Source organism: Sorex fumeus, unplaced genomic scaffold (assembly GCF_029834395.1).
Source record: "Sorex fumeus unplaced genomic scaffold, SorFum_2.1 ptg000094l, whole genome shotgun sequence".
NCBI classification, from domain to species: domain Eukaryota; kingdom Metazoa; phylum Chordata; class Mammalia; order Eulipotyphla; family Soricidae; genus Sorex; species Sorex fumeus.
The window spans coordinates 18,107,115-18,132,630 of record NW_026606151.1 but is presented as its reverse complement, the minus strand read 5'-3'; the positions used below and the strand labels follow the sequence as shown (position 1 = coordinate 18,132,630).

Below are 25,516 nucleotides of genomic sequence, written 5' to 3'. Positions count from 1 at the left end.
AGGGGTCACTCCTAGCTTTTGAACTCAGGAATTAGTCCTGGTGGTGCTCAGTGGACAAAATGGGATGCAGGAGATCAAACCTGGCTCAGCCACATGCAAGACAAACGGCCCAGCTGCTGTCCTATTCCTCCAGTCCCACTCCTAGGAATGTTCTCATCAGAACATTTGAACTCACCTGACTGATTAAATATCCAGAAACAGCAGGAGAAATGGCTCCAACCATGTTACTAAAGACTTCTGATACTCCCTTGAGAAAGGAAACATACCTAGAAAGAGAGTAGAGAAACATGGGGTGAGGACATTCCAGTACAAAAGGTTAATCCCAGCTAATCTGTTGTATTCTGCAGTTATCTCTGGAGACATCTGAACCTATGCTCACCCTTGGTCAAGCTTGAATGAAAAGTTAACTAGTGGTTTTTAGTAAGATCCTGTTCTAAAGTCTAAGACTTCTAAGGATTGATCTACACTTATTTGTGAACACTGCTAAACAAAATGTACAGATTGATGGTTTGCACTTATGCACTCTTAATTTCTATACCAGTTCCTATTCGTAATGTTTTGTTGGGGAAGGGAATCACTAAAACATCCTTCTTCACGTGCAAAAGACATTTCAATGGATGAGTCATTGGTCCTTCTTAGACAATGGCATCTTCCACATATCTTGGTGGTTTATCATCTGAAGACAAAGCAAGCCCAACAGGAATTGGCTATGAAAAAAAACCTGGGAGCTATAATTGGAAGTTGCAGTCATATCTCATATTTACTTCTCTCTATCCTTTATTATATACCGTATTAAATCCTTTCAAGAGCACGCAGTGTAGACTTTGCAGGGTCTTTCAGTATTTTGACACTGCTGCATCCTCCAACACAGCTTGTTGGAACACCTCTAATGTTTTGTTAGTGTGGTCACTGACTCCTGTTATCACCTGGGAGAAATTCAATTCTCAGTGGTTAACTAGCTTTGGGATGCTGCCAGGAAATGCCTTGGGTGGAGATTTGTTTTCACATTCCCTGTAACCTAGTGAGCATGTCATTCCCATTTTACTCAATGACAGAACAGGTTTAAGGCCCCCGGACCTGTGCTGAGTTTATATGAGGATAAAGCAAAGGGATGCCTACCGTGGAGCAATATCGATGACATTAATTAACACTCCTAGTTCATTGAAGCTGCTGAAGATAGCGGACAGTACAAAGAAGGCCATCGTGGTGCTGTGGCTGGATCTCACCCAATAAAGAGACAAGAGGAAAGGACTTGAAAAGAGAACTCCTAAAGCAAAAGAATACACACAGAGTGATCAGGAGGCTACCCTGAGATTGCCATAGCCAATCTGGTAACAGCATGGTTCCTTACCTATAGCTGTGAAGAGTTTCCTGATTGTGTTAAGTTTAAGAAGCTTTCTGGAAAGCAGGAAATCTGCCAACTGACCTTCAAGTATAATGAAGACAAGTCCAAAAACAAATGGCAGGGCTGACAGGAATCCACTCTGAAGATGAAGTAAGGGACAATGTCTCACTACCACATGATAGCATAGATTCATCTCTGTGCCAATTATATGCATACAAGGTTTTTCTTTATATACACTTAACTCCACATAAATTCCAATATATTTCAAGGACTCAATACAATTTTAGGGCCTGGGGGAAAGATGGATATAATTTGGGGAAATTTTTTAGTTTACATCATGTATATCCATTTTACATGATCTTCACATATAAATACTATCTGGAAATACATCAATTTGCTTGAGCGGGCCCAGTAACGTTTCCATTTTGAGACTTGTTGTTACTGTGTTTGGCATATTGAGTACAAGGAATAGAAAATATTACTCAGTCTCATTTAAAAAGTGACTGTAAAGTACCACTTTTCCTACATCAAATTGTCAAAAATCCTAAAATGTGAGAAATCACTATCATTAGTAGCCAATGGAGGAAAATTTAACAACAAATATAAAAATTTAATGCTGGGATGCGACTTTTCTATAAAATAAATAAATACCTTGCACATGTAGGACTTGGATTCAATCCTTGTTATGACAAATATATATGTTTGTATATGTATATGCAAGAACATTTATACAGCATTTACTTTTGAATCAGATATGTATAAACTTAAGAAATAGTTGCACAAAAGAATCACAAATAATGTTTTTAATTCAGCTTTGATCAATGACTAGAAAGAACCCAAATGTCACTCAATAAAGAATTTATATACTTATATGAAAATATTCCAGCCGACTAATCTATAAAGAATACCAGCATATTGCTACTGTTCCAAAGCATGTCCCATAATATTCTTCCCCTTTCTCTCTCTGAGAGAAAAAGGGGCTTTTTTCTTCAGGGTCAGAGGGGATTGATTGGAAAAACAATAATGTGTTCTATGTACAATTTTTGGTATGGGATTTTCTAACCTAGGAAGACGCAATGTTATGGCCCACAGTGATATTGGGTAACATCAGCTATGTTTTGTGCTTCCAGATCACTTTTGTTTTTAAGAATTTCTTAATATTCTTACAAGTTTGCTTTCAATTTTGATCCTTCATTCCCTTTATTCTTGGGTGCACAGGCTTACCTTTTTCAGCCTTTGTCTTGTCACCAGCCATTCCTCTTTGGTGGCCATGTACTTGGAGAAGAGGCCGCATGAACTTTCTGGCTCCACTCAATGTCTAAGGACACCCCATTTTCCTTTGCTTGCATCCCACAAACAATTTTCCTCATCCTGTTACTGCAGCAGATCTTTCCTGAGTTGATGAGATCGTGTTGATCTCCCTGAAAACCCCCTATCTCGAATGGCCTGTCATTGTCTGCCTTTAACTTCCCCCACCCCTCCTCTTTAAATAATGATGGGGCTGAATTATTCCCAAAGCTCACCCTACCCATTGTTTCCTCGGTACCTTGCAGAAAGCACCAAAAAAATATATCATTTTAAAGAAGTGTATGATTTTTTCATTAGAATGGAAGCTCCTCAAGAGTAGGGACATAGTCTTCTGTATGATCTATTGTGCCTATTCCACTTTAAATGCTCAATAAATATTGATGATGAGAGGCAGTGAGTCTTGGTGATAAGGGGGAGGAGCTGAAATACCAATCACCGTTTTGTTGCTTGTTTGCTTATGACCTCAGATTAAATTGGGAAGTATCAGCCCTTGGAGATGATTATCCCAAATGTTGCATTTGAATAAAAGTACAGTGAAAGCTTTGGGGTCTTTGAAGGAGAAGAGATCTCTTAAGGCTTTTGGGAAAACACTGCATCTTCACTCTTCTTGTACTGATTTCTTCTGACACCCCTGGCCAGAACATGAAGTCATCAATTTACAGATAAGAAGAATTACATTAAGTCTGAGGAGGTGGGTCACATTCAAGTAAATTATAAATAAATTCTACAGCTTGTCAAAAAAAAAAGAATAGCAGCAGTGCTTAATGGTTTGCATCAAATAAAAAATAGAAAACAATACAAATTCAAACATTTTGCACTCTCCCAAAGAAAAATTATATAATAAAGTCATTTATTGAAAAAGAGTTATCTATAGAGTCAACTGGGAGAATAAGTCAGAAAGGAGGGGAAAACAATGGGAGAAAGATTTTTCACTCTTTACCTTTTCTTATAGTTTTAAAACTGTTTAACTGTTATAAACTCAACTTCTAAATTAAAATGCTGCTATAATTAAAATACAAGGAGATGGGGACCAACTTTACTGTGTGTAACCCAAATAATAACAATTGGGCACCTCATCCAGGCTCTTTATCTTACAGATGAGAAAACAAAGTCCATCAAAGCAAATGACAGTAGGAAAATAGCCTGCAAACAACAGTTCAAGTTTTTTGACTTTCCCAAATAGGAAAGCTCTACTATCAAGTTGTCTTTCTAAACATTTCCCAACCTTGCTCAACCTCAGCCTTAAATCATGCCAACAGCCAGCTGAAGATATTTCTCAGAACTGGTAAACACTTAGATTGGCTCATCCCCTGATCCTTCTACCTGAGATTATGCATTTTATTGACTGCTTCTATCCTTCCTCCTCTTTAGGAAAAATCCCAGCTAGTCCATTCACCCTCATGTGTCTCCAGCCTGCTTGCATGCATGAGTCTCCAACTCTGCCCTCTGCTAAGAAGCCCTGCTCTCAGGAGCCAGATAGAACAGCAGGTAAGGCGCTTGCCTTGCACATGACCAATCAGGGTTTGATCCCTGGCATCCCATAAGATCCCTTGAGCCTCACTAGCAGTGATTCCTGAACTCAGAGCAAGGAGTAAACCCTAAGCATTGGCACGTGTAGCCCAAAATAAAAAATCCTGCTCTCTGCAGTCCAGTGAACATTCTTCTCCTTGGGAGTTCAGTCAACTAAGCACAACTTAATGCTACTTTTTTGCTCAAACAATGAGAATAATAATAATTCAATGACCTTGTGAATTGTAACACATTGAGATCTGATAGTCTTCCCCACTTTTAAGACAACCACCTAGTATGAATTAAAAGACACCAATAAGGAAAGCTGATACTCTCTGGTGGTGAGTGTGTCAGGAGAACAGCATATGCTTGAAATACTACCATTAACAGTTCTGCAAATTATAGCACCTAAATGAAAATCCAGAGAAAAAGTAAAAAAGTGAAAAAAAGTAAAATAGAAAAGATCCTTATTAGCCAATCAGAGTATTTGTTCATTTTGTGAAAAATTATGTCACTCATATGTATATATACATATTAGTCTTTATTATTTTTCTAATAAAATTTTAGAAAATATTTTCATGACATTTTGTTATTCAGAACTTTATGTTCTAGTAATAATGTCTTAAATCATGTTGTTTAAAGAAATAATCACAGCCTTCTCAAAGGCATAATTAATTTTGTTAATGCTTTATTGCTTAAGCTTCCAGGAGGATCTTGCAAAATATTTTTTGCAAGTATTGATTGAACCAAATTGTTTTTGCTTGACAACCTTAATCAATATGGCATTATCCTGATGGTAAAGTTGATGCAGAACTGAGCCACTTGGTCCCAATAAGCAGTAGTCTCATTGTTATATAGTCTTATTGTTATACTGCCCTATAGTCATATTAATATTAACCAGAATTCATGTGAACTAAGGTACAGTGGCTACCCTAAGAATCTGAATCTAAACTAGAGATTTGGAGATCACACGAGATAAAGAGAATTTTCTGGAAAAACATTAAATAGAAGGAATACTCCTTCCTTCACCTACACATAATCTTGTATAAATGGTCCTATTGCAATGAAGGGATAAATTTTAGAGAATGTATTAAGACATTAAATCTGTTACTATCATCCCGTTAATCATCGATTACTCGAGTGCTACTGGCCCCCGCTCGAGTAAGACATTAAGTAGAAGGAAGAATGAGCTTTTTTTGTACTTACAGTTTTTAAGTCAGCTTGAAGTACCGAATTGATGTATGTTGGTAAGTATACTATAAGGACATGAAATTGCCAGTATTCACAGAAAATACAAATTAAAATGACCCAAAGCGGTATGGATTTGAGCATAGCCTTAATGGGAACTGACCATCCTGGTGGGCCATCCTGGAATAAAGCATACATCAATATTCCTTCTATCAGAAGACAAAATATTTGCACTATTGCACCCTTCACCTCTGAAACATCTAGATAGATGTGTGGAAATAGTAGAAGACTTCCTCAATGCACCTCTTGAGCCAGTGAAGATTCGATGTACTCCTTCTCAGCCGTGCTGATGAATGGATGATTTCTGGGTTTCTCAGAAAAAAGAGAAAACCAGGTAAAAGAACAGACACAGCCCACTCCACCTAGGAAAAGAGGATTCAGTTAGCACTGGACTGGAATTCTTTCGGCTTGACTTTACCTGAGGATGATTTCTGTGCCTGACAGAATAAATGGCCCGAACATTCTACTCCTCCCTTCACCCTTCCATACTCTTGTATGAATGGCCCTATCACAGTGAAGGGATAAATTTTAAAGAATGTATTGAATAGCGATAGCACAGCGGTAGAGCATTTGCTTTGCATGCAGCCAGCCAGGCAGAGCCGGGTTTGATTCCTCCACCCCTCTCGGAGAGCCCGGCAAGCTACCAAGAGTATTTCGCCTGCATGGCAAAGCCTGGAAAGCTACCCGTGACGTATTCAATATGCCAAACACAGTAACAGCAAGTCTCAAAAAAAATGGAGATGTTACTGGGCCTGCTCGAGCAAATAAATGAACAACGGGAGGACAGTTTGACAGTGTATTGAATAGAGAGATAACTAAAAATATAATTCATACAAGTAACATCTCTATATAATTATGAAAAAAATTCCATTGGGGTCTTTTGTGGGCTCGAATTAGAAGCAAGAATTAATGTTGCAGCATAATTTAAACTTAAAAAAGAAAAACGTGCCATCTTTTTTCCCCTCAAGATTGCTTTAGTCAATCAGGTAATTTTATTACTTCATATAAATGTTAACAGCATTTCATCCATGTCCCTGAAAATATCTTATTTGGGGAAAACACATACCCGTTGCTGATCTGGGCTTACTCCTGTTTCTATACTCAGGGATCACTCCTAACCATGATAATGAGAACATATTTGGTGCTGGGGATCAAACTCAGATTGGCCATGTGAAAGACAAGCACCTTACCATGTGAAAGACAAGTCCTATCTCTCTGGCCCCATCACAGGAACTTTTGATGGGAACTGCATTAAATTTTTACGGTGTTCGCAGTACGATTTTTTGGTGGGGTCACACCCGGCGATGTACAGGGGCTACTCCTGGCTCATGCACTCAGGAATTACTCCTAGTGGTGCTCAGGGAGCCATATGGGATGCTGGGAATGGAACCTGGGTCAGTTGCAAACAAGGCAAATGCCCTACCCGCTGTGCTATCACTCCAACCTCAGGATGATTATTTTTACTGTTATTCCTTCCGATCTATGAACAGGGATGTGTTTCCATTTGTTTTTTTTTTTCAATTTCTTTTCATCCTTATCTATAGTGTTCTTTGTATGTCTTTCACCTCTTTTGTTAAGGTGATTCCCATATCTTGATGGGGGGGGGGGGCGGGGGGGGGGAAACGAAGGGACATAATCGGTTTCATTTATTTAGTTCTGGAGGTCTTCGGCTGCCAGAGCCCTGGTCAGAGCGGGGAGGAAAACTCAACCCACTCCCCTCCAAGGGGCCCTGGCGAGGACAGCCAGGCACGGGGCAAGAGACTCTACTCGGATAGGGACTGAGCATCCTCCACCCAGGTCCTCCAAATTCCAGTAGGCGGGGGTCACACCCACCAATTGGCCCCCTGGCACTTTGTAATCCCATCAACGGCCGAGCGACATCTTATCATCTCATTCCTACTTTGAACAAACTGGCAGGCTACCGAATGTAACCTGCCCACACGGCAGAGTCTGGCAAACTCCCCATGGCGTACCCAATATGCCAAATACCAGTAACAATGAAGGGTCTCATTCTCCTAACTCTGAAGGAGCCTTGAATATGGCACTTTTTTTAAAAGTCTCAGGGCTAGGACGAAGGAAAAGTTACTGGGGCCTGCTGGAGGCAATCGACGAATAACAGGATGGTCGTGATTGTGATTGTGATTGTGATTATTTAGTTAGCATGAAATTATAGTTATTCATAGTTGGGTTTCAGGTATATGATGTTTCAAAACCAATCTCTTTATCAGAGTCCACTTCTCTCCAACAATGCCCCTTCTCTCATTAGCTTCCCACCTACCAGTCTGTTTCTACAAGAGAAGCTTTAAATAAAAAAACACGAATTTTTTGCCCTGTGATTTACAGTACTGTTGCTGATAGGGTTTCACACATCAGCTCCTTTCAGCACCACCTCCTCCCAGCTGAGCTCTTGGAGAACACAATTTTTACTAGGATTTTTAAAAATATTTTCTGTCTCTGCTATTTTATTATTTGGATATCAATTAAGATCTTTTATTGTGATCTTTAATCCATTTTTAGTTGTATTGTGGATGATGTGATATAGGAATCCAAGTTCTTTTCTTTTCTTTTTTTGCAAGTGACTAGCCAGTTTTTGCAAGACTAATGAAGGTGCTTTCTTGTTCCACTCTATATGCCTAGATGCTTTGTTGAAAATTAACTATCCATACACCCAAGTTTCTGTCTCTGGGACCTCAATTTTATTCCATTAATATGAAATTATCACTTAATTACAGTGCCACACACAGTCTTGATTACACAGTCAGAGTTGTTATGATTTTATACCCAGAAACCCTGAGGAGTATACAAAAAAAAATCCTAGATACAATAAACATGTATATTAAAGTGGCAGGCTAAAAAATCAGCACACAGAAATCCATAGTATTTCTATATCCAGAGACTCCCAACTGAATCCCAAAATGGATTAGTGCCATACAGAGATGTCTCTGGAACCCAAATATTTACAATATAGAAATTAACATTTACAATTACAGCTATGCAAGCTTTGCAATATTCGAAAAATAAGCTATGGAAAATATATTTTCTAGTGTCTGCCCCTGGTAGGTAGGCTTGAATGGTGGTGGGAAAATTCGAGCAAAATTAATGCCCAAAATTAGAGAGTATTGGGGAGATTGGTGTAGAGGCAGGTTGCGATGTGTATGTGTGTATCAGGGGGTGATACTTGAGACATTGGTGTGGTAAATGTGCATTGGTGGAGGGATGAGTGTTCCATCATTGTACGGCTGAATCTCCAAAATTAAAGCTTTGTAACCCTATCTCACGGTGTAGATATATCTCAAAATGGATTTGCTTGAGCAGGCCCAGTAATGTCTCCGTTGTGAGACTTTGCTGTTACTATGTTTGGCATATTGAATACGTCATGAGTAGTATGCCAGGCTTTGTTGTGCGGGCAAGATACTCTCGGTAGCTAACCGGGCTCTCCAAGAGGGGTGGAGGAATCGAACTCGGGTCAGCCGGGCTGGCTGCATGCAAGACAAATGTCCTACCACTGCGCTATGTGGAGTTCATGCCCAATTCAATCCGCTTAATCAATGGCTGAACAAATAGCAGTACTCCTACATTATTTTTTAAAAAAGAAAATAAAACAATAATTTTGATATAAAAAATGGGAGTTAAGCACCTATAAAACATTAAAAATACTGAACTAAATGGGAGACTAACACCGAAGAATAGTAGAGATAAGTACCAGGAGGATTACTCCACAGCTTAAAAGCCAGCCTCACACGCTGGGGAAAAAGGCAGCTCAGATAGAGAAGGGAACACCTAGTAAAGGGTGCTAGGAGAGCCCGCTCAGGATGGGAGATGCAGGCTGACTATAGACCGAATATGATGGCCACTTAATACCTCCATTGCAAACCACAACACCCAAAAGGAGAGAAAAAGCAAAAGTGAATGCCCTCTACAAAGGCAGGGTGGGATGGAGGGGACAGAGTAGGGGTATTGAGAGGGATGCTGGGACCATTGATGGTGGAAAATGGGCACTGGTGGAGGGATGGGTACTCAATCATTGTGTGAAACGCAAGCATGAAAGTTTGTAAGTCTGTAACTGTGCCTCATGGTGATTCACTGATAAAACATTTTTTTAAAAAAAATAAATAAAAAATAAAAATACTGATTTGAACCCAGGACTCAGCTTTCTCCACGTATGTGCCCCAGGCATCCTCTAGGACCCTGGGATGCTCACCATCCCTGAACCTCTTCCAGTTCATTCCCAATGCTGTACCCGGTCTTCTTCCTCCCCCAGGTTGTACTGCCCCACACATACCAGGTACCCGTAGGGGGCATGGCCTCTTCAGAAGTGGGCGTGGCTTCTGAAGAAGTGGGAGTGGCCTAATTTTGGGCTGGTGGATGCTCACACGGCTGCAGGTAATCTACTCATACCCAGCAATCTCAAGTAACATCTCAGTTTCCATACCTCCACACCAACAATGCAAATGCCCACCACGCAGGGAGAATGATGAAAAGAATCCAGAAGCCTCAGTAGGTGCTACTCATCTAAGGGACCTCTCTGAGAAAGAATTCAGATATGAAGAAATGAAGATGTTCAATGAACTCAATGAAACAGTAAGACAGATATCCAGTAAATTGAATGAGGACATGAAAGAAACAATGGATCGGACAATCGAGAAAATCCAGGAAGAAATGAGAGCAGAAATTGGAAAGCTACACACAGAAATGTCATTAATAAAAGATTCTATAGATGAAATAAAAAACTCAGTCTGTGCTCTCAACGGTAGAATGGCCACAGCTGAAGTCAGAATCAGTGAGCTGGAAGATCAGCTGCACCAAGCCAACAGGCAACAACAAACAATGGCAAGAGACCTCAGAATAGTTCTAGAGCAAATCAGAGTCCTAGGAGATGATTCCAAGAGGAACAGCATTAGAATCATTGAAGTACCAAAAGGGCAGGGAACAAATTCCAATGAAAAAGCCATGGTTAACTTTAACAAATTGTGCTGGCAAAACTGGACGACTACATGCAAAAAAATGGGCTCAGAACTCTGCCTAACACCATGTACAAAAGTGAGATCAAAATGGATTAAAGACCTCAACATCAGACTGGAAACCATAAGGTACATTGAAGACAAAGTTGGCAAAACCCTCCATGACATTGAAGCTAATGGTATCTTCAAAGATTTCACGCCACTGGCCGAGCAAGTGAAAACAGAGATAGATAAATGGGACTATATTAAACTAAGAAGCTTCTGCACCTCAAAAGAAACAGTGACCAAAATACAAAGACAGTCTACAGAATGGGAAAGGATATTCATCGAATGCACATCTGACAAGGGGTTGATATCAAGTATATATAAAGTACTGGTTGAACTCCACAAGAAGAAAACATCCAACCCCATCAAAAAATGGGTCAATGAAATGAACAGAAACTTTCTCAAAGAAGAAATCCGAATGGCAAAAAAACACATGAGAAAATGCTCTACATCATTAATCATCAGGGAGATGCAGATCAAAACCACAATGAGATATCATTTCACACCTCATAGACTGGCCCACATCCAAAAGAACAAAAGCAACCAGTGCTGGCATGGATGTGGCAAGAAAGGAACCCTCCTTCACTGTTGGTGGGAATGCAGACTGGTTCAGCCCTTTTGGAAAACAGTATGAACAATTCTCAAAAAATTAGAAATTGAGCTCCCATTTGACCCAGCAATACCACTCCTGGGAATATATCACAGAGAGGCAAAAATATATAGTCAAAGTGACATCTGCACCTGTTTGTTCATTGCAGCACTCTTTACAATAGCCAGAATCTGGAAAAAACCTGAGTGCCCAAGAACAGATTACTGGTTAAAGAAACTTTGGTACATCTACACAATGGAGTACTATATAGCTGTTAGAAAAGATGAAGTCATGAAATTTACATACAAGTGGTACTACATGGAAAGTATCATGCTAAGCGAAATGAGTCAGAAAGAGAAGGTAAGACATAAAAAGACTGCATTCATCTGGGGGACATAAAGTAACAAAATAGGAGATTAAAGCCCAAGAATAGCCGAGATAAGTACCAGAAGGATTACTCCATGGCTTAGAGGCCAGCCGGGCATTCTAGCGTAAAGGGCAGCTCAGATAGAAAAATGGTCACGGTCACAGTCCTCCCGTTGTTCATCGATTTGCTCGAGCGGGCCCAGTAACGTCTCCATCATGAGACTTGTTGTTACTGTGTTTGGCATATCAAATACGTCACGAGTAGTTTGCCAGGCTCTGCCATGCGGGCAAGATACTCTCGGTAGCTTGCCAGGCTCTCCGAGAGGGGAGGAGGAATCGAACTCGGGTCGGCCATGTTGGCCACTTGTAAGGCAAACACCCTACTGCTGTGCTATCGCTCCAGATAGAGAAGAGAGCACCAAATAAAGGGTGTTTGGAGGATCCTTCCAGGTGGGGAGATGCATGTTGAAAGTAGACTATGGACTGAACATGATTGCCACTCAATGCCTCTTTTGCAGACCACAACACCCAAAAGGAGAGAGAGAACAAAAGGAAATGCCCTGTCACAGAGGCAGGGTAGGATGGGGAGGATTGGGGTGGGAGGGATACTGGGATCCATGGGGGTGGAAAATGGGCACTGGTGGAGGGATGGGTATTTGATCATTGTATAATCGAAACCCAAGCACAAAAATTTGTAAATCTACAACTGTACCTCATGGTGTTTCACTAATAAAAATTTTTTTTAAAAGCCATGGTTAAACAAATTATTGCTGAAAAATTTCCAGAGTTGGACAATACAGTCATTCATATTCAAGGAGCCTGAAGGGTGCCAGCTAAAAGAGACCCTAACAAAAATATTCCAAGACATATCATAGTTAGAATCATGGATGCCGCGGATAGAGACACAATACTGCAAGCAGCAAGGTCAAAGAAGGAAATCACATACAAAGGAGCACCCCTTAGATTCACAGCAGACCTATTAGAGGAAACCCTCCAAGCCTGAAGGCAATGGTGTGATATAGTGAAAAAACTCACTGAAATGAATGCTTCACCAAGAATACTCTATCCAGCTAAATTCTTACTCAAACTCGAAGAAACAGTACACTATTTTGTGGATAAACAGCAGCTCAGGAACTTCATAGACTCAAAACCAAACCTAAAAGAAGGGTAAAAGGGACTACTATAAGACAAGACAATCTCTACAAGCACAACAGATCCTTATAGAAAGATGACACAAAACCCCATAAAAATTATCTCTCTCAACGTCAATGGTCTAAATTCACCAATTAATTGGTGCTCTTTTCTCTATCTGAGCTCCCTTTTCCCCTAGAGTGTGTGGCTGGCTTGGCAAGACTGGGACCCGTGGTGGTGGATAATGGGCACTGGTGGAGGGATGGGTGTTTTATCATTGTACAATTGAAACCCAAGCACAAAATCTGTAAATCTACAACTGTACCTCATGGTGTTTCACTAACAAAATTTTTTTTAAAAAAATGTAAATGATGGAGAATGGGCACTGGTGGAGAAATGGGTACTGGATCATTGTGTAACTGAAACCCAAGCACAAAAATTTGTAAGTCTACAACTGTACCTCATGGTGTTTCACTAATAAAAATTTAAAAATAAATAAATAAATAAATAAATTCACCAATTAAGAGACACAGAATGGCAAAATGGATTCAGAAACACATCTGAACAGTCAGAGCAAACACAGACTCAAAGTTAAAGGATGAAAAACAATCCTGCAAGCAAACAGCACCCTCAAAAAAGCTGGGGTGGCCACACCAGTATCTGACAACCTAAATTTCAGGTTGAAAAAGATTAGAAGGAACAGAAAAGGCCATTTTCTATTCATCTAGGTATACATACAACAGGATGAAATCACACTCTTAAATGTATATGCACCTAATGAGGGAACAGCTAAATATTTAAAACAACTGCTGACAGATTTTAAGAAGCTAAATATTTAAAACAACTGCTGACACATTGCTAACAACACAATAGTAGCCAGAGACTTCAACATGACCTTGTCACCTCTGAATAGATCAACAAGAACAAAACTCAGCAAGGAAACATTGACTATGAAGGAAGAAATAGGAGAGGGCTTATAGACCTATACAGGGTTTTATACTCCCAAAAAGAAAGAATACACATTATTGTCCAGTGCACAGAGAACACTTTCCAAAACAGAACATGTGCTAGGCCACAAAGCATACCTCACTAGAATCAGGAAGATAGAAATATTATCAACAATCTTTTCAGACCACAATGCACTGAGAATAGAAGTGAATCTCTTCAAGATATTCGGAGAACCAAATCAAACACCTGGAAATTAAACAACTCAATGTTTAATAACGAATGGGTCAGAAAGGAAGTTAAGGACAAAATCAAACAAAATAAATAAACCACTAGAATGACACAAAAAGAAGGAGAGAGAGAGACCTTTAATAAACCGAATCAGAAATGAGAAATGGGATATCACAACAGAAACCAAAGAAATTCAAAAGATCATGAGAGACTACTTTGAAAGTCTGTATGCCACAAAACAAGAGAACCTAGAAGAAATGGATAAAAGTCTGGATTCCTATAATCTCCCAAGGCTGAATCAAGAAGATCTAGAGTACCTGAATAGACCTATTTACATCAAGGAAACTGAAACTGTAATCAAAAGTCTTCCCAAAAACAAAAGCCCAGGTTCAGATGAATTCACTAGCGAATTTTTCCAAACATTTAAAGAGGACCTATTGCCAGTTCTTCTCAAGCTTTTCCAAGAAATTGAAGAGACAGAAACTCTCCCAAACAGTTTCTATGAAGCCCATATCTCTCTAATACCAAAAGGAAACAAAGACACCACAAGAAAAGAAAACTACAGGCCGATATCCCTGATGAACATGGATGCAAAGATTCTCAACAAAATACTAGCAAATAAAACTCAACAAGTCATCAAAAATATCGTACACCATGACCAAGTGGGATTCATCCTGGGGATGCATGGATGGATGGTTTAACTTTCAGAAATCAATCAACATAATCCATCATATCAACAAACAAAAAGATAAAAACATATGATCACATCAATCACTTAATCACTTAACTTCCCATTAGTCGTCGATTTGCTCGAGCTGGCGCCAGTAACGTCTCCATTTGTCCCTGTCGCGTGCTAGTGTAGCCCAATGACATCTGTTCGCTCTGGGAACATGAAGAGCCTCAAACCGATCGTTCATGATCTTGACAAAGAAGTCTGACCATCTGGTAGGTGGGCGGCCACGCGGTCTTTTGACATCCCGTGGAATCCAGTCAGTAACAGCTCTAGTCCAGCGGTCGTCTTTAAATCTCATTACGTGACCAGCCCATCTGATTTTTGACACCTTGGCAAACAAGATGGCGTCCCTGATTCTTGATCGTCGACGAATGTCAGAACTCCGGATTCTTTCTCTCATTTGAGTGAAACATGATATTCCAAGCATAGCTCTTTCTATTCTTCTTTCTATTATTCTTCTTCATTGATCACATCAATAGATGCAGAGAAAGCATTTGACAAGATCCAGCACCCCTTTATGATGAAAACCCTCGCCAAAATGAGTATGGGGGAACTTTCCTCAATATAGTTAAAACCATCTACCACACGCCTACAGCAAGCATCATCCTCAATGGGGAAAAACTGAGAGCCTTCCCTCTAAGATCAGGGGCAAGACAAGGATGCCCACTCTCTTGACTGCTGTTCAACATAGTACTGTAAGTACTTGCAATAGCGGTTAGGCAAAAAAAAAAAATATTAAGGGCATTCAGGTAGGAAAGGAAGAAATCAAGTTCTCACTATTCACAGATGATATGATACTGTACTTAGAGAACCCTAAAACCTCTACCAAGAAACTCCTAGAAACAATAGACTTGTATAGTAAAGTTGCAGGCTATAAAATCAATACCCAAAAGTCCATGGTTTCCCTATACGCAAATAGTGAGAGAAAAGAAAGTGACATAAAAAAAACAACCCTGTTCACAATTGGGCCCCAGAAAATCAAATACCTAGGAATCAGCTTAACTAAGGAAGTAAATGACCTGTCAAAGAAAACTACAAAACGCTACTTCAGGAAATAAAAGAGGACACGAGAAAATGGAAAGATATCCCCTGCTCATGGATCGGGAGAATTAGCAATGTCAAAATGGCAATACTTCCCAAAGTACTGTAAAAATTCAATGCAATCCCTATAATGACACCCATGGCAATCTTCAAAGAAATGGAGCAAACACTCCTGAAATTCATATGGAACAATTAAGCCCACACGAATAGCTAAAGCAAATCTTGGGAAAAAGAAAATGGAATGAATCAACCTCCCTAACTTCAAACTCTTCGATATGCCAGACACAGTAACAACAAAGTCTCCAATGGAGACGTTACTGGGCCCGCTCGAGCAAACTCTTCTACAAAGCAGTAATAATTAAAACAAAGGCAGAGCTGCAAACCAATGGAACAGGGTTGAATATACTGACATCTACTCCCCAAACATATGATCTTTGACATGGGAGCAAGAAATGTGAAATGGAGCAAAGAAAGCCTCTTTAACAAATTGTGCTGGCAAAACTGGACAGCTTCATGCAAAAAATGGGCTCAGATCTCTGCCTAACACCAGTACAGAAGTAAGATCAAAATGGATTAAAGACCTTAATATCAGACCAAAATCCATAAAGTACATTGAAGACAAGGTTGGCAAAACCCTCTACAACATTGAAGCTAACGGTATCTTCAAAGATGTCATGTCACTGGCCAAGCAAGTGAAAACAGAGATAGAAAAATGGGACTATCTTAAACTAAGGAGCTTTTGCATCTCAAAAGAAACAGTGACCAAAATACAAAGACAGTCTACAGAATAGAAAAGGATTTTTGCCCAATACCCATCAGATAAGGGGTTGCTATCAAGTATATACAAAGTACTGGTTGAATTCCACAAGAAGAAAACATCCAACCCCATCAAAAAATGGGGCAACAAAATGAACAGAAACTTTCTCAAAGAAGAAATCCAAATGGTAAAAAAGCACATGAGAAAATGCTCTACATCATTAATCATCAGGGAGACGCAGATCAAAACAACAATGAGATACCATCTCATATGACAGAGACTGACCCACATCCAAAAGAACAAAAGCACTGGTGTTGACATGGATGTGGTGAGAAAGGGACCCTCCTTCACTGCTGGTGGGAATGCAGACTGGTTCAGCCCTTTTGGAAAACAGTACGGACGATTCTCCAAAAATTAAAATTGAGCTCCCATTTGACCCAGCAATACCACTCCTGGGAATATATCTCAGAGAGGCAAAAAAAAGTATAGTATTGTTGAAGTGACATCTGCACTTGTTTGTTCACTGCAGTACTGTTTACAATAGCCAGAATCTGGAAAAAACCTAAGTGCCCAAGAACAGACGGCTGATTAAAGAAACGTTGGTACATCTACACAATGGAGTACTGTGTAGCTGTTAGAAAAGATGAAGTCATATAATTTACATACAAGTGGTACTACATGAAAAGTATCATGCTAAGTAAAATGAGTCAGAAAGAGAGGGACATACATAGAAAGATTGCATTTTTCTGGAGAATATAAAGTAACAAAATAGGAGACTAACACCCAAGAATAGCCGAGATAAGTACCAGGAGGTTCACTCCATGTCTTGGAGGCCAGCCCCACATGCTAGGGGGAAAGGCAGCTCAGATAGAGAAGGGACCACCAAATAAAGGGTGTTGGGAAGATCCTCCCAAGATTGGAAATGCATGCTGAAAGTAGACTATAGACTGAATATGATTGCCACTCATTGCTTCTTTTGCAGACCACAACACCCAAAAGGAGAGAGAGAACAAAAAGGAATGCCCTGCCACAAAGGCGGGGTGGGATGGGGATGGGTGTGTAGGGGGAGGAGGGATACTGGGATCATTGGTGGTGGAGAATGGGCACTGGTGGAGAGATAGGTACTTGAACATTTTATAACCGAAACCCAAGCACAAAAATTTGTAAGTCTACAACTGCTCCTCATGGTGTTTCACTAATAAAATTTTTTAAATAAATGAATAAAAAGCAAGTATACACCAAAAAATAAAAAATAATAAACTATTGCTTATAAATTTCTCACAAAAAAGTAAAAATAGAAAATAAAAATACAGTTGAACTATACCCAAACTAAAATAGGGAGGCAAAACAATGATAGACACTTCTTCAAAGAGGACATAAAGATGGCCAATAGTTTTAAGAATTCTGCTCTTCATACTTGTCATCAGGAAAATGCAAATAAAAACAACTGCAGTGAGATTGGCACATACAAAAATAGTAAAATCAAGCAATGCTGGCAGTATATGAAGGGGGGGGAATAATTTATTGTTGGTAGGAATGTCATCTGGTTCAGCATCTATGGAAAACAGTATAAAGACTTTTCACAAACTTAAGAATCAAACTTCTATGTTTCCTGAAATCCATTTCTGAGCATCTATTCCCAAGAGCCCCAAAATACTATTTCAAAATAACGTTTGCATTCCTATGTTCATTGCAGTGTTATTCATAATAGCCAAGACAGGACTGGAGCGATAACACAGCAGGTAGGGCTTTTGCCTTGCACGGGACCAACCCGGGTTTAATTCCCAGCATCCCATATGGTCACTAAGGTACCGCCAGGAGTAAAGTAATTCCTGAGTGCAGAATCAGGAGTAACCCCTGTGCATCGTTGGGTGTGACACCAAAAAAGCAAAAAAAAAAAATACTCAAGACATGGAAACATCACAAATGCCCCAGAATGGATGAGCAAATGAAGAAACTGTGGCATAGATGCACAGTGTAATTTGCTCAGCTTTAAGAAAAAATGAAGACATGAAATTCACTGTTATGTGAATGTAACTAGAGGATATCATGCTGAGGTGATATTAATCAGAAGGAGAAAGGAAATTAAAGAATGAGCTGATGATTTCTTTCATATGTGGAACTTGAAGAAACAATGAGTAAGACATAGTAGAGAAATAACAAATATTCTGTAATAACATACCCTGAGAGGCATAACTGTGTCTATCAAAGGGTGGGATAGGAGTAGGTGGGAGAAAACCTTAAGACATAGGAGGAGATATACTGGCACATTGGCGGAGGGTGTAGTGTTGGACCATTGTGTGCCAAAACTTTAATATTAACAGTATTATCAACTCTGGTGCCTACATAAAAAAAATTAAAGAATAAATGTTATGATTCTTTTAAATCCATGAAGCTATTCTAGATACAAATTTAAGCTGTTGAAACTTAAATTTCATTTTTCAAGACTTACTGTCATTGTCACTATCCTCCTGTTGCTCATCAATTTACTCGAGTGGACACCAATAACATCTCCATTGTGAGACTTGTTGTTACTGTTTTTGGCATATCAAATACATTATGGGTAGCTTGCCATGCTTTGTCATGAGGGCGGGATACTCTCCGTAGCTTGCTGGTCTCTCCCAGAGAAGCAGAGGAATTGACCCCGGGTCTGTTGTGTGCAAGGCTAACACCCTACCCACTGGGCTATTGCTCCAGCCCATTTGCAAAACTCACAATATTATTTTCTCTGGACATTACCAACCACAGATAGATAAATATCTGATTGTTAGGATTTGGCTAAATATAGATGATCATAAAATCATACCCAGCATTCCTTGTCACAAAAACAAAATTCTGAGACTTAAAGAGCATAAACTCACCAAAAATATAGAAGATATAAGACCATCCTACAGTCTGGCAAAGGACACCACCAGTGAGAAGAATGATGATGTATCCCAGCAATGACCCTAGACAGAAGACGTGGGAGAACATGCCATGTGAGTTAGTTAAGCTTGAGACTCTGTTACCTGTATACTAACCACCCCCCCCCCATAGATATGAGTTGCTTTGTGATTATTAGCGTTGTAGTATCTAGATTAAAGAGTTGACCAATTAAAGAGTATACTACCTAGGTTTGCAGTACCAATTAAAGAGTTGGCTACGAAGGTACAAATCACACTCTTATGAACCCAGTTACCTGAGTTTGCTATGGCGATAAGTTTATTTCTTTCCAGTGGGGGACCCCATTTGATCCAAATTGAGTATTGGCCTGTTGATACACTAACCTGAAACAAAACCATTTTTAGCTTTCTGTGGTCAACCTAGAACTTATATTCCATTGAACCTTAGAAAAATCTTGGTACCTGTGCTATTCCTTGAATAATCCGAATGATAATGATCAAGGCCACCCCAGTATCAGCTGCCAGTGGGATGAATAAAGACAGGACTGATGAAATAAATATGCCAGCTCCGACCACATACTTGGCTCCAAATATTCCAGCTATATAGCCACTGGGAATGGGAGTCAAAAATGAGCCATAGTTGATGGAGCTGAGAATGATTCCCTGGATTTCAGGACTCCAGTCATACACTGGGGCCTAGGTGACAAAAGGAATTTTGTTGTTCATCTGTAAGAGCTGACAATTTCAGCATGATTATTTAATCAACAACAACATAAACCATAATTCAAGTTCTCTTATATTTCACCTCTCCAGTTCCTACAATCCACCAATTTCTCCAAGAAATAAATATATGCTAAACATTGTCTTTCCTCATATACAATTTTCCTGATTATACAATTAACTGACCAATTCAAATTGGAGAGCCTATAAATAATAATTTAAATATGAAAGTTCATATAAAAGCAAAACTCATAGGCAAGACAATAAAACATGTGGTGAAGGAAGAAAGAGACAAAACATAAATCTTTGAAACTTATTTTGGGGTGATTTTTGTAAATTTTCATTTTAGGTGAAGATATTATGTCTACTAATAGTAAAAGGTTTTCTTCATCCCTAATCCTGGTTACACTCATAAACAATGAAGTTAATGTATATTCTCTCAAGATACATTTTACAATCATGTATGACATGATTTCTGGAATTTAGTAGATACTCAAAAAGCACCTTCAGTTCAAATTAATTGAGTCAAAGAATGAATTCAAAGTCTCATTCACTTACCATTGCCATAATTTCTTTCTGGGTTTCATTCCAGTTGTCCTTGGAAACAATGGGGGGTCCTTCTGTAGAGGTATTGGGGCTGCTGGGCAGAGCTGTGATGTTAACCATTGCTGGGATGGCAATGTTTAAGCTCATGTTTTGGGTGAGAACAGAAAAATTACAGAGTAGCAAAATGAAGGCCAGCATGTATCGAACTGAAAAACAGCCTGAGATAAGAAGGTACAGAAATACTTATAATTGGGTGCTTTTCTCCCACCCTACCTAAGTCTGGAAAAGGTAAAAGGCTGGAATTTATTGAAAGAGGAAGCCTCAGTTTACCCTTGGAGCTACTGAGAGCTGTCCTGTTTGTTGCTGGCCCATCTCACTTTTTTTGACCTCCTGCATATTCCTGGGCTTTTGGGATCAATAGTCAGTTAACGATTGTCCATCGTAACATTCTGTCCCAGAGCTTAAGCTCACAAGGAAACTAAGATAACGGATAATACCTAAGGCAGATGGGCAGAAAGACTCAAACCAGCCCAACCATCCTGTAGATTCTGTGCATTCTCTGTAATATTTTTCAATTGATAAAAAATGCAAAAGGTCTTTAAACAGGCCTACACAAAACTTTTACTTTTAACTTAGTCTTATACTAGTTCCTCCCCATCTAGAGGATTCCTTTTCCTTCTCTTCTACTTTCTAATAAACTTTTCTACTTTCCAATTCTGAATCTTTCCAACCCTGAGCAGCTTTATTACTCAATACTTTCATTCTTGAAAATAAAAATATAAATAAAAGAAACCATGTAACTAAAACGAAAATGAAAAAATATTGAAGAACCTGGGAGCTAAGAATGAATGAACAGACTCACTGATCCAGCACCAGTTGCATCACTACGAAGCAGAAATAGAGATAAAACAGATGATGCTCAATACGTGTTTGGCAGACATTTGTCCTCCTAGGAAGTAAGTGAATTTAAAAACTACCCTAGAAGCATCACTCGATTCTTCAAGAATGTGTGGAGTTGGTTTGTGTGAGCATTAGGTGCAAGTTTCAAATACAGAGTCCCTGGATGAACTGATGTAGACAAGAAAAAAACAAGTAGATTTAGATAATTGTCTGGAAGCCTTCATTGGGTGCGAATGGTAATAGAGTTGTTGGAAATGACCCCCAAGTGCCCCACATGGGCAGCCAAGATGGCTTGAGGTTTTATTTCTAACCAGGGAACATAGCATAACTAGAAACTAGAAGATAAACCTGGAAGTTAAAGTTCATTATATGATAAAAGTAGCTCAACTTCATCAGGAAACTATATTCCAGGCTTGCACAAAAAAAAAAAATGTTTACAGCATTCTATGGGAATTCTTTGATTATTATCCGAGGTTGAATTCAAACAGACCCAGTAGAATGACCAGTAGCTTAACAACTGTGAAGAATTGACTGAGCTCACTGCCTTCAGGGCAAGTTGGGTGTCTGATTACCTGGGAGTAAATGCAGTAGATCTAACACCCCTTCCAGTTCCTGAAGTTGACACATAAACTCCAATTTGGTTTAACTAGGGGAGCATGTAGTTGAGTATCCCGCTGTACCACCCATTAAAATTTTCATTGAAATTTGGATGAATATGATAATGATATATGCTCTGAATAGAAACCAGAGTGGCGTATTCAATATGCCAAAAATAGTAACAAGTCTCACAATGGAGATGTTACTGGTGCCCACTCGAGCAAATCGATGAACAATGGGAGGACAGTGCTACAGAGCTGTAATAATGATATGTCAGAAGAAAAGCTTGCCTCATTTACAGTATTGCCTACTTTCAGTCAAGAACAAGGATGCTTTCCCATGTATTCAAGTCTTTATCTACTGCAAAGTAGAGTTCTTATCTTTCCTTCAATTAAATCCCATTCAATGAATTTTTGAAGTTCCTTTTATTGTTTTATTGTGCCACCCCTGAGAACATCTTGAGACAACTGGAATGGGAAGGAATGGGAGTGAAGATAGACGGTCGGCAACTACACCACCTACGCTTCACTGATGACATTGTTCTAATAACACCAAACATTAGCCAAGCAGCACAGATGCTGGCCGACTTCGACCGTGAGTATGGAAAGGTCGAACTACAGCTGAATCTCACAAAGACAATGTTTATGAGAAACGGCCTCATTTCTGACGTTCCATCCGCTCTCAATGGGAGGAACATCTCCAAATGCAACAGTTATGTGTACCTAGGTCGAGAAGTCAACATGATGAATGACCTGGCACCTGAGTTGCGCAGGAGGAAGAGAGCAGCTTGGTACTCCTTCAAGAGTGTCAAAGAAATAGCTAACAGGACGAAGAACCTCCGGCTCAGGGCACATCTCTTTGATTCCACTGTTCTTCCTGCATTAACATACGCCTCAGAGACCTGGGCTCTACGAAAACAGGATGAGAATGCTATTCGGGTCTCCCAAAGAAGAATCAAAAGAGCTATGCTTGGAATATCACGCTTCACTCGAATTGAGTTTTGACCTGTCGACGATCAAGAATCAGGGACGCTGTCTCATTTGCAAAGGCGTCAAAAATCAGATTGGCTGGAAACGTTATGTGATTTGGAGACGACTGCTGGACTAGAGCCGTTAGCAACTGGATTCCACAGGACGTCAAAAGATTGCATGACCGCCTACCTACGAGATGGTCAGACTTCTTCATCAAGACCTTGAATGATCGGTTTGAGGCTCTTCATGTTCCTGGAGCGAGCAGACGCCATTGGGCTACACTAGTGCATGACAGGGATGAATGGAGATGTTACTGATACCCACTCGAGCAAATAGATGAGTAACGGCATGTCAAGTGATCAAGTTTTATTATTTTTATTATTTAGCCTTTTTCTCATTCTTTCTCATCTTTCCACTAATTTGGGTTTGGGGAGGGTGGGGGGAGATGCTACAAACAGTGGGGAAATAATAGCAGTTTATTTTTGCCTTTTGTGGCACTCATTTTGGTTTTTTTATTTCCTGTCATTTTATTCATTAGATTTTCACAGTGTTAAACAGGGATGGTGAAAGGGAGAATTCCTGCTGTATTTTAATTTTCTGAGTTTTCTGAGCTTCGCATATTACATATAAGATATGCTTCTGGTTATTGGTGGAATTTATATTGTATTCACTACCCAATTACTTTATGTAATTATTTATTTGCCTTAGGGACAAGGTGATGCTTAGGGCTTACTCCTGACTCTCTGCCCAAGGATTGCTCCTGGGGGGGATTGGGGGACCTATATGGGGGACCAGCCGGGGATTGAACCTGGGTCAGCCCACGCCAGGTAAGAGTTTTACTCATTGTCCAATCTTTTACTCCATCTCATTATTTTTATGAGAATACATAGGTTTCATCAAGTGAATTTTAATCCAAGCACCAGACATTTGAATCCCACCTGCTGTATTTTCTGCTGTGCCTTCTTGGGAATGTTCCTGAATTCTTTGGCCTCAGTATTTCACCTGTAAAATTGTGCTAATAATAATAAAGTAGATGTCCACATAAATTATTTGTATTTTTTTCTTCATGAAGCATATAAGCATTCTCTGTTCTGTAAAAATCTCACAGAATTTTTTTCTGTGAAACTTCTGTATCATCAATTTTTATTTTAGAAGGAATAATTTTTGAAAACTTTCTCTATTTCTTATATGCTTATTGGATGAACTTTTTCTTTTCTTATTTTCCTTCGGAGAGCCCAGCAAGCTACCAAGAGTATCCCACCCGTATGGCAGAGCCTGGCAAGCTACCCGTGGCATGTTTGATATGCCAAAAACAGTAACCACAAGTCTCACAATGGAGACGTTACCGGTGCCCACTTGAGCAAATCGATGAAGAATGGGAGGACAGTGCTACAGTGCAGTGCAATCTATAAATTATATAATTATAATTATTGTAAGGTTTGCTTGGGACCAAATGTAAGGTTTGCTTGGGATCAAAGGCAACCAGCTGATGAGATATTACCAGAATCAAAGATCACCCTGCTCCCAGGGCAGAGGACAAGACTTATGGCCCATTTGGTGACAGGAAGCCATCAGACTGCAGTCTGTGCTTCCTCACATTGACCCCCTACAAATAACAGAAGGCCAGACCAAGCGCACAGGTCCCACTGGTCTCTGTTCCCTTTTCCCACCCAAGACAACTTAAAATCCTGCTTAGGGGGCTGGAGCTATAGCACAACGGGTAGGGCATTTGCCTTGCACGTGGCCAACCCAGGTTTGATTCCCAGCACCGCATATGGTCCACCAAGCTTGCCAGGAGTAATTCCTGAGTGCATGAGCCAGAAGTAATCCCTGTGCATCACCGGGTGTGACCCAAAAAGCGAAAAAAAATGCTGCTTACTCTTTCCCAGGGCATATCTCTACACCCCAGCCTCACCAGAGGTCTTAAGGTCCACTGCACCCCAATCAACTTCTCCTATGTCTTCTCTTTACTTGGTTATGTCCCTCTGTTTGTGCCGAGTGTGGTTAGCAACCTATCAATTATCATGTCACAGTAGCGGTATAAGAAATATATAGATGAGTTTTAATCTCCGTATAAACATCATTTTAATACTCAGTCTGCTCTTTCCAATATTACTTATATTTAATCCCTTTTGTGTATCACTTCTATTTAATCTCTTCTGTGCTGTGACTAGCATATTAGTTATCAAAGAATCATATCTTGTATATAGTTTTCATCTCAACTTTGCTTGTAAAGTAAGCTTACATTTTCTTTATTTTTTCTCTCTCACTAGCCTTGTTTTTACTTTATTTTTAAAGCTGTTTATGATTTATTACATCCAATTTTCCAAAATCAATCCCACCCCCAGTGCACCTTCCCACCACCATTATTTCCAATGTTCCCAACCACTCCTCAAGCCTGTGCCTATAGCAAGCCCTGAATAATTTAGTTTATATTGCTTGGTATATTCAATAAAAATGATCAAAAAATATTTCCTTAGAAGAAGATGTGTTTATATTGTGTTATTTCACCATGCAGTCCAGGTAGAAACCATTACTAGCATGTTGTTACTGGTTATGAACTTATATTTTTCTATACCTCAGTTGTCAGTTTTGTTTTTCCACAGATTTTTCCCAAACTTATAGACTCAGTGAATTGACTACTTAAGAAGCTGGTTTTCTCCTGGAATGTTCTAGAGAAGCAGGAAGCTG

The 25,516-nt window shown here is 39.6% G+C and overlaps 1 protein-coding gene across 5 annotated transcripts in view; it reads right to left on the bottom strand.

Annotated features, from left to right (window-relative positions):
• Positions 1 to 25,516, bottom strand: part of LOC130040322 (probable small intestine urate exporter) — a 35,189-nt gene that overhangs the window by 3,248 nt on the left and 6,425 nt on the right. For 2 of the 5 annotated variants that reach the window (XM_056132354.1, XM_056132355.1), the window contains exons 3-11: positions 20,370 to 20,575; positions 19,554 to 19,787; positions 19,388 to 19,475; positions 19,071 to 19,157; positions 5,654 to 5,772; positions 5,369 to 5,530; positions 1,352 to 1,484; positions 1,120 to 1,267; positions 176 to 266 (exon numbers count right to left, since the gene is read on the bottom strand). In XM_056132354.1, the coding sequence (XP_055988329.1) occupies positions 176 to 266; positions 1,120 to 1,267; positions 1,352 to 1,484; positions 5,369 to 5,530; positions 5,654 to 5,772; positions 19,071 to 19,157; positions 19,388 to 19,475; positions 19,554 to 19,787; positions 20,370 to 20,575 (1,268 nt within the window). Of the gene's footprint in view, positions 1 to 175; positions 267 to 1,119; positions 1,268 to 1,351; positions 1,485 to 5,368; positions 5,531 to 5,653; positions 5,773 to 19,070; positions 19,158 to 19,387; positions 19,476 to 19,553; positions 19,788 to 20,369; positions 20,576 to 23,014; positions 23,107 to 25,516 lie in introns of all 5 variants that reach the window. The other 3 variants (XM_056132356.1, XM_056132357.1, XM_056132358.1) reach the window with 3 other exon arrangements.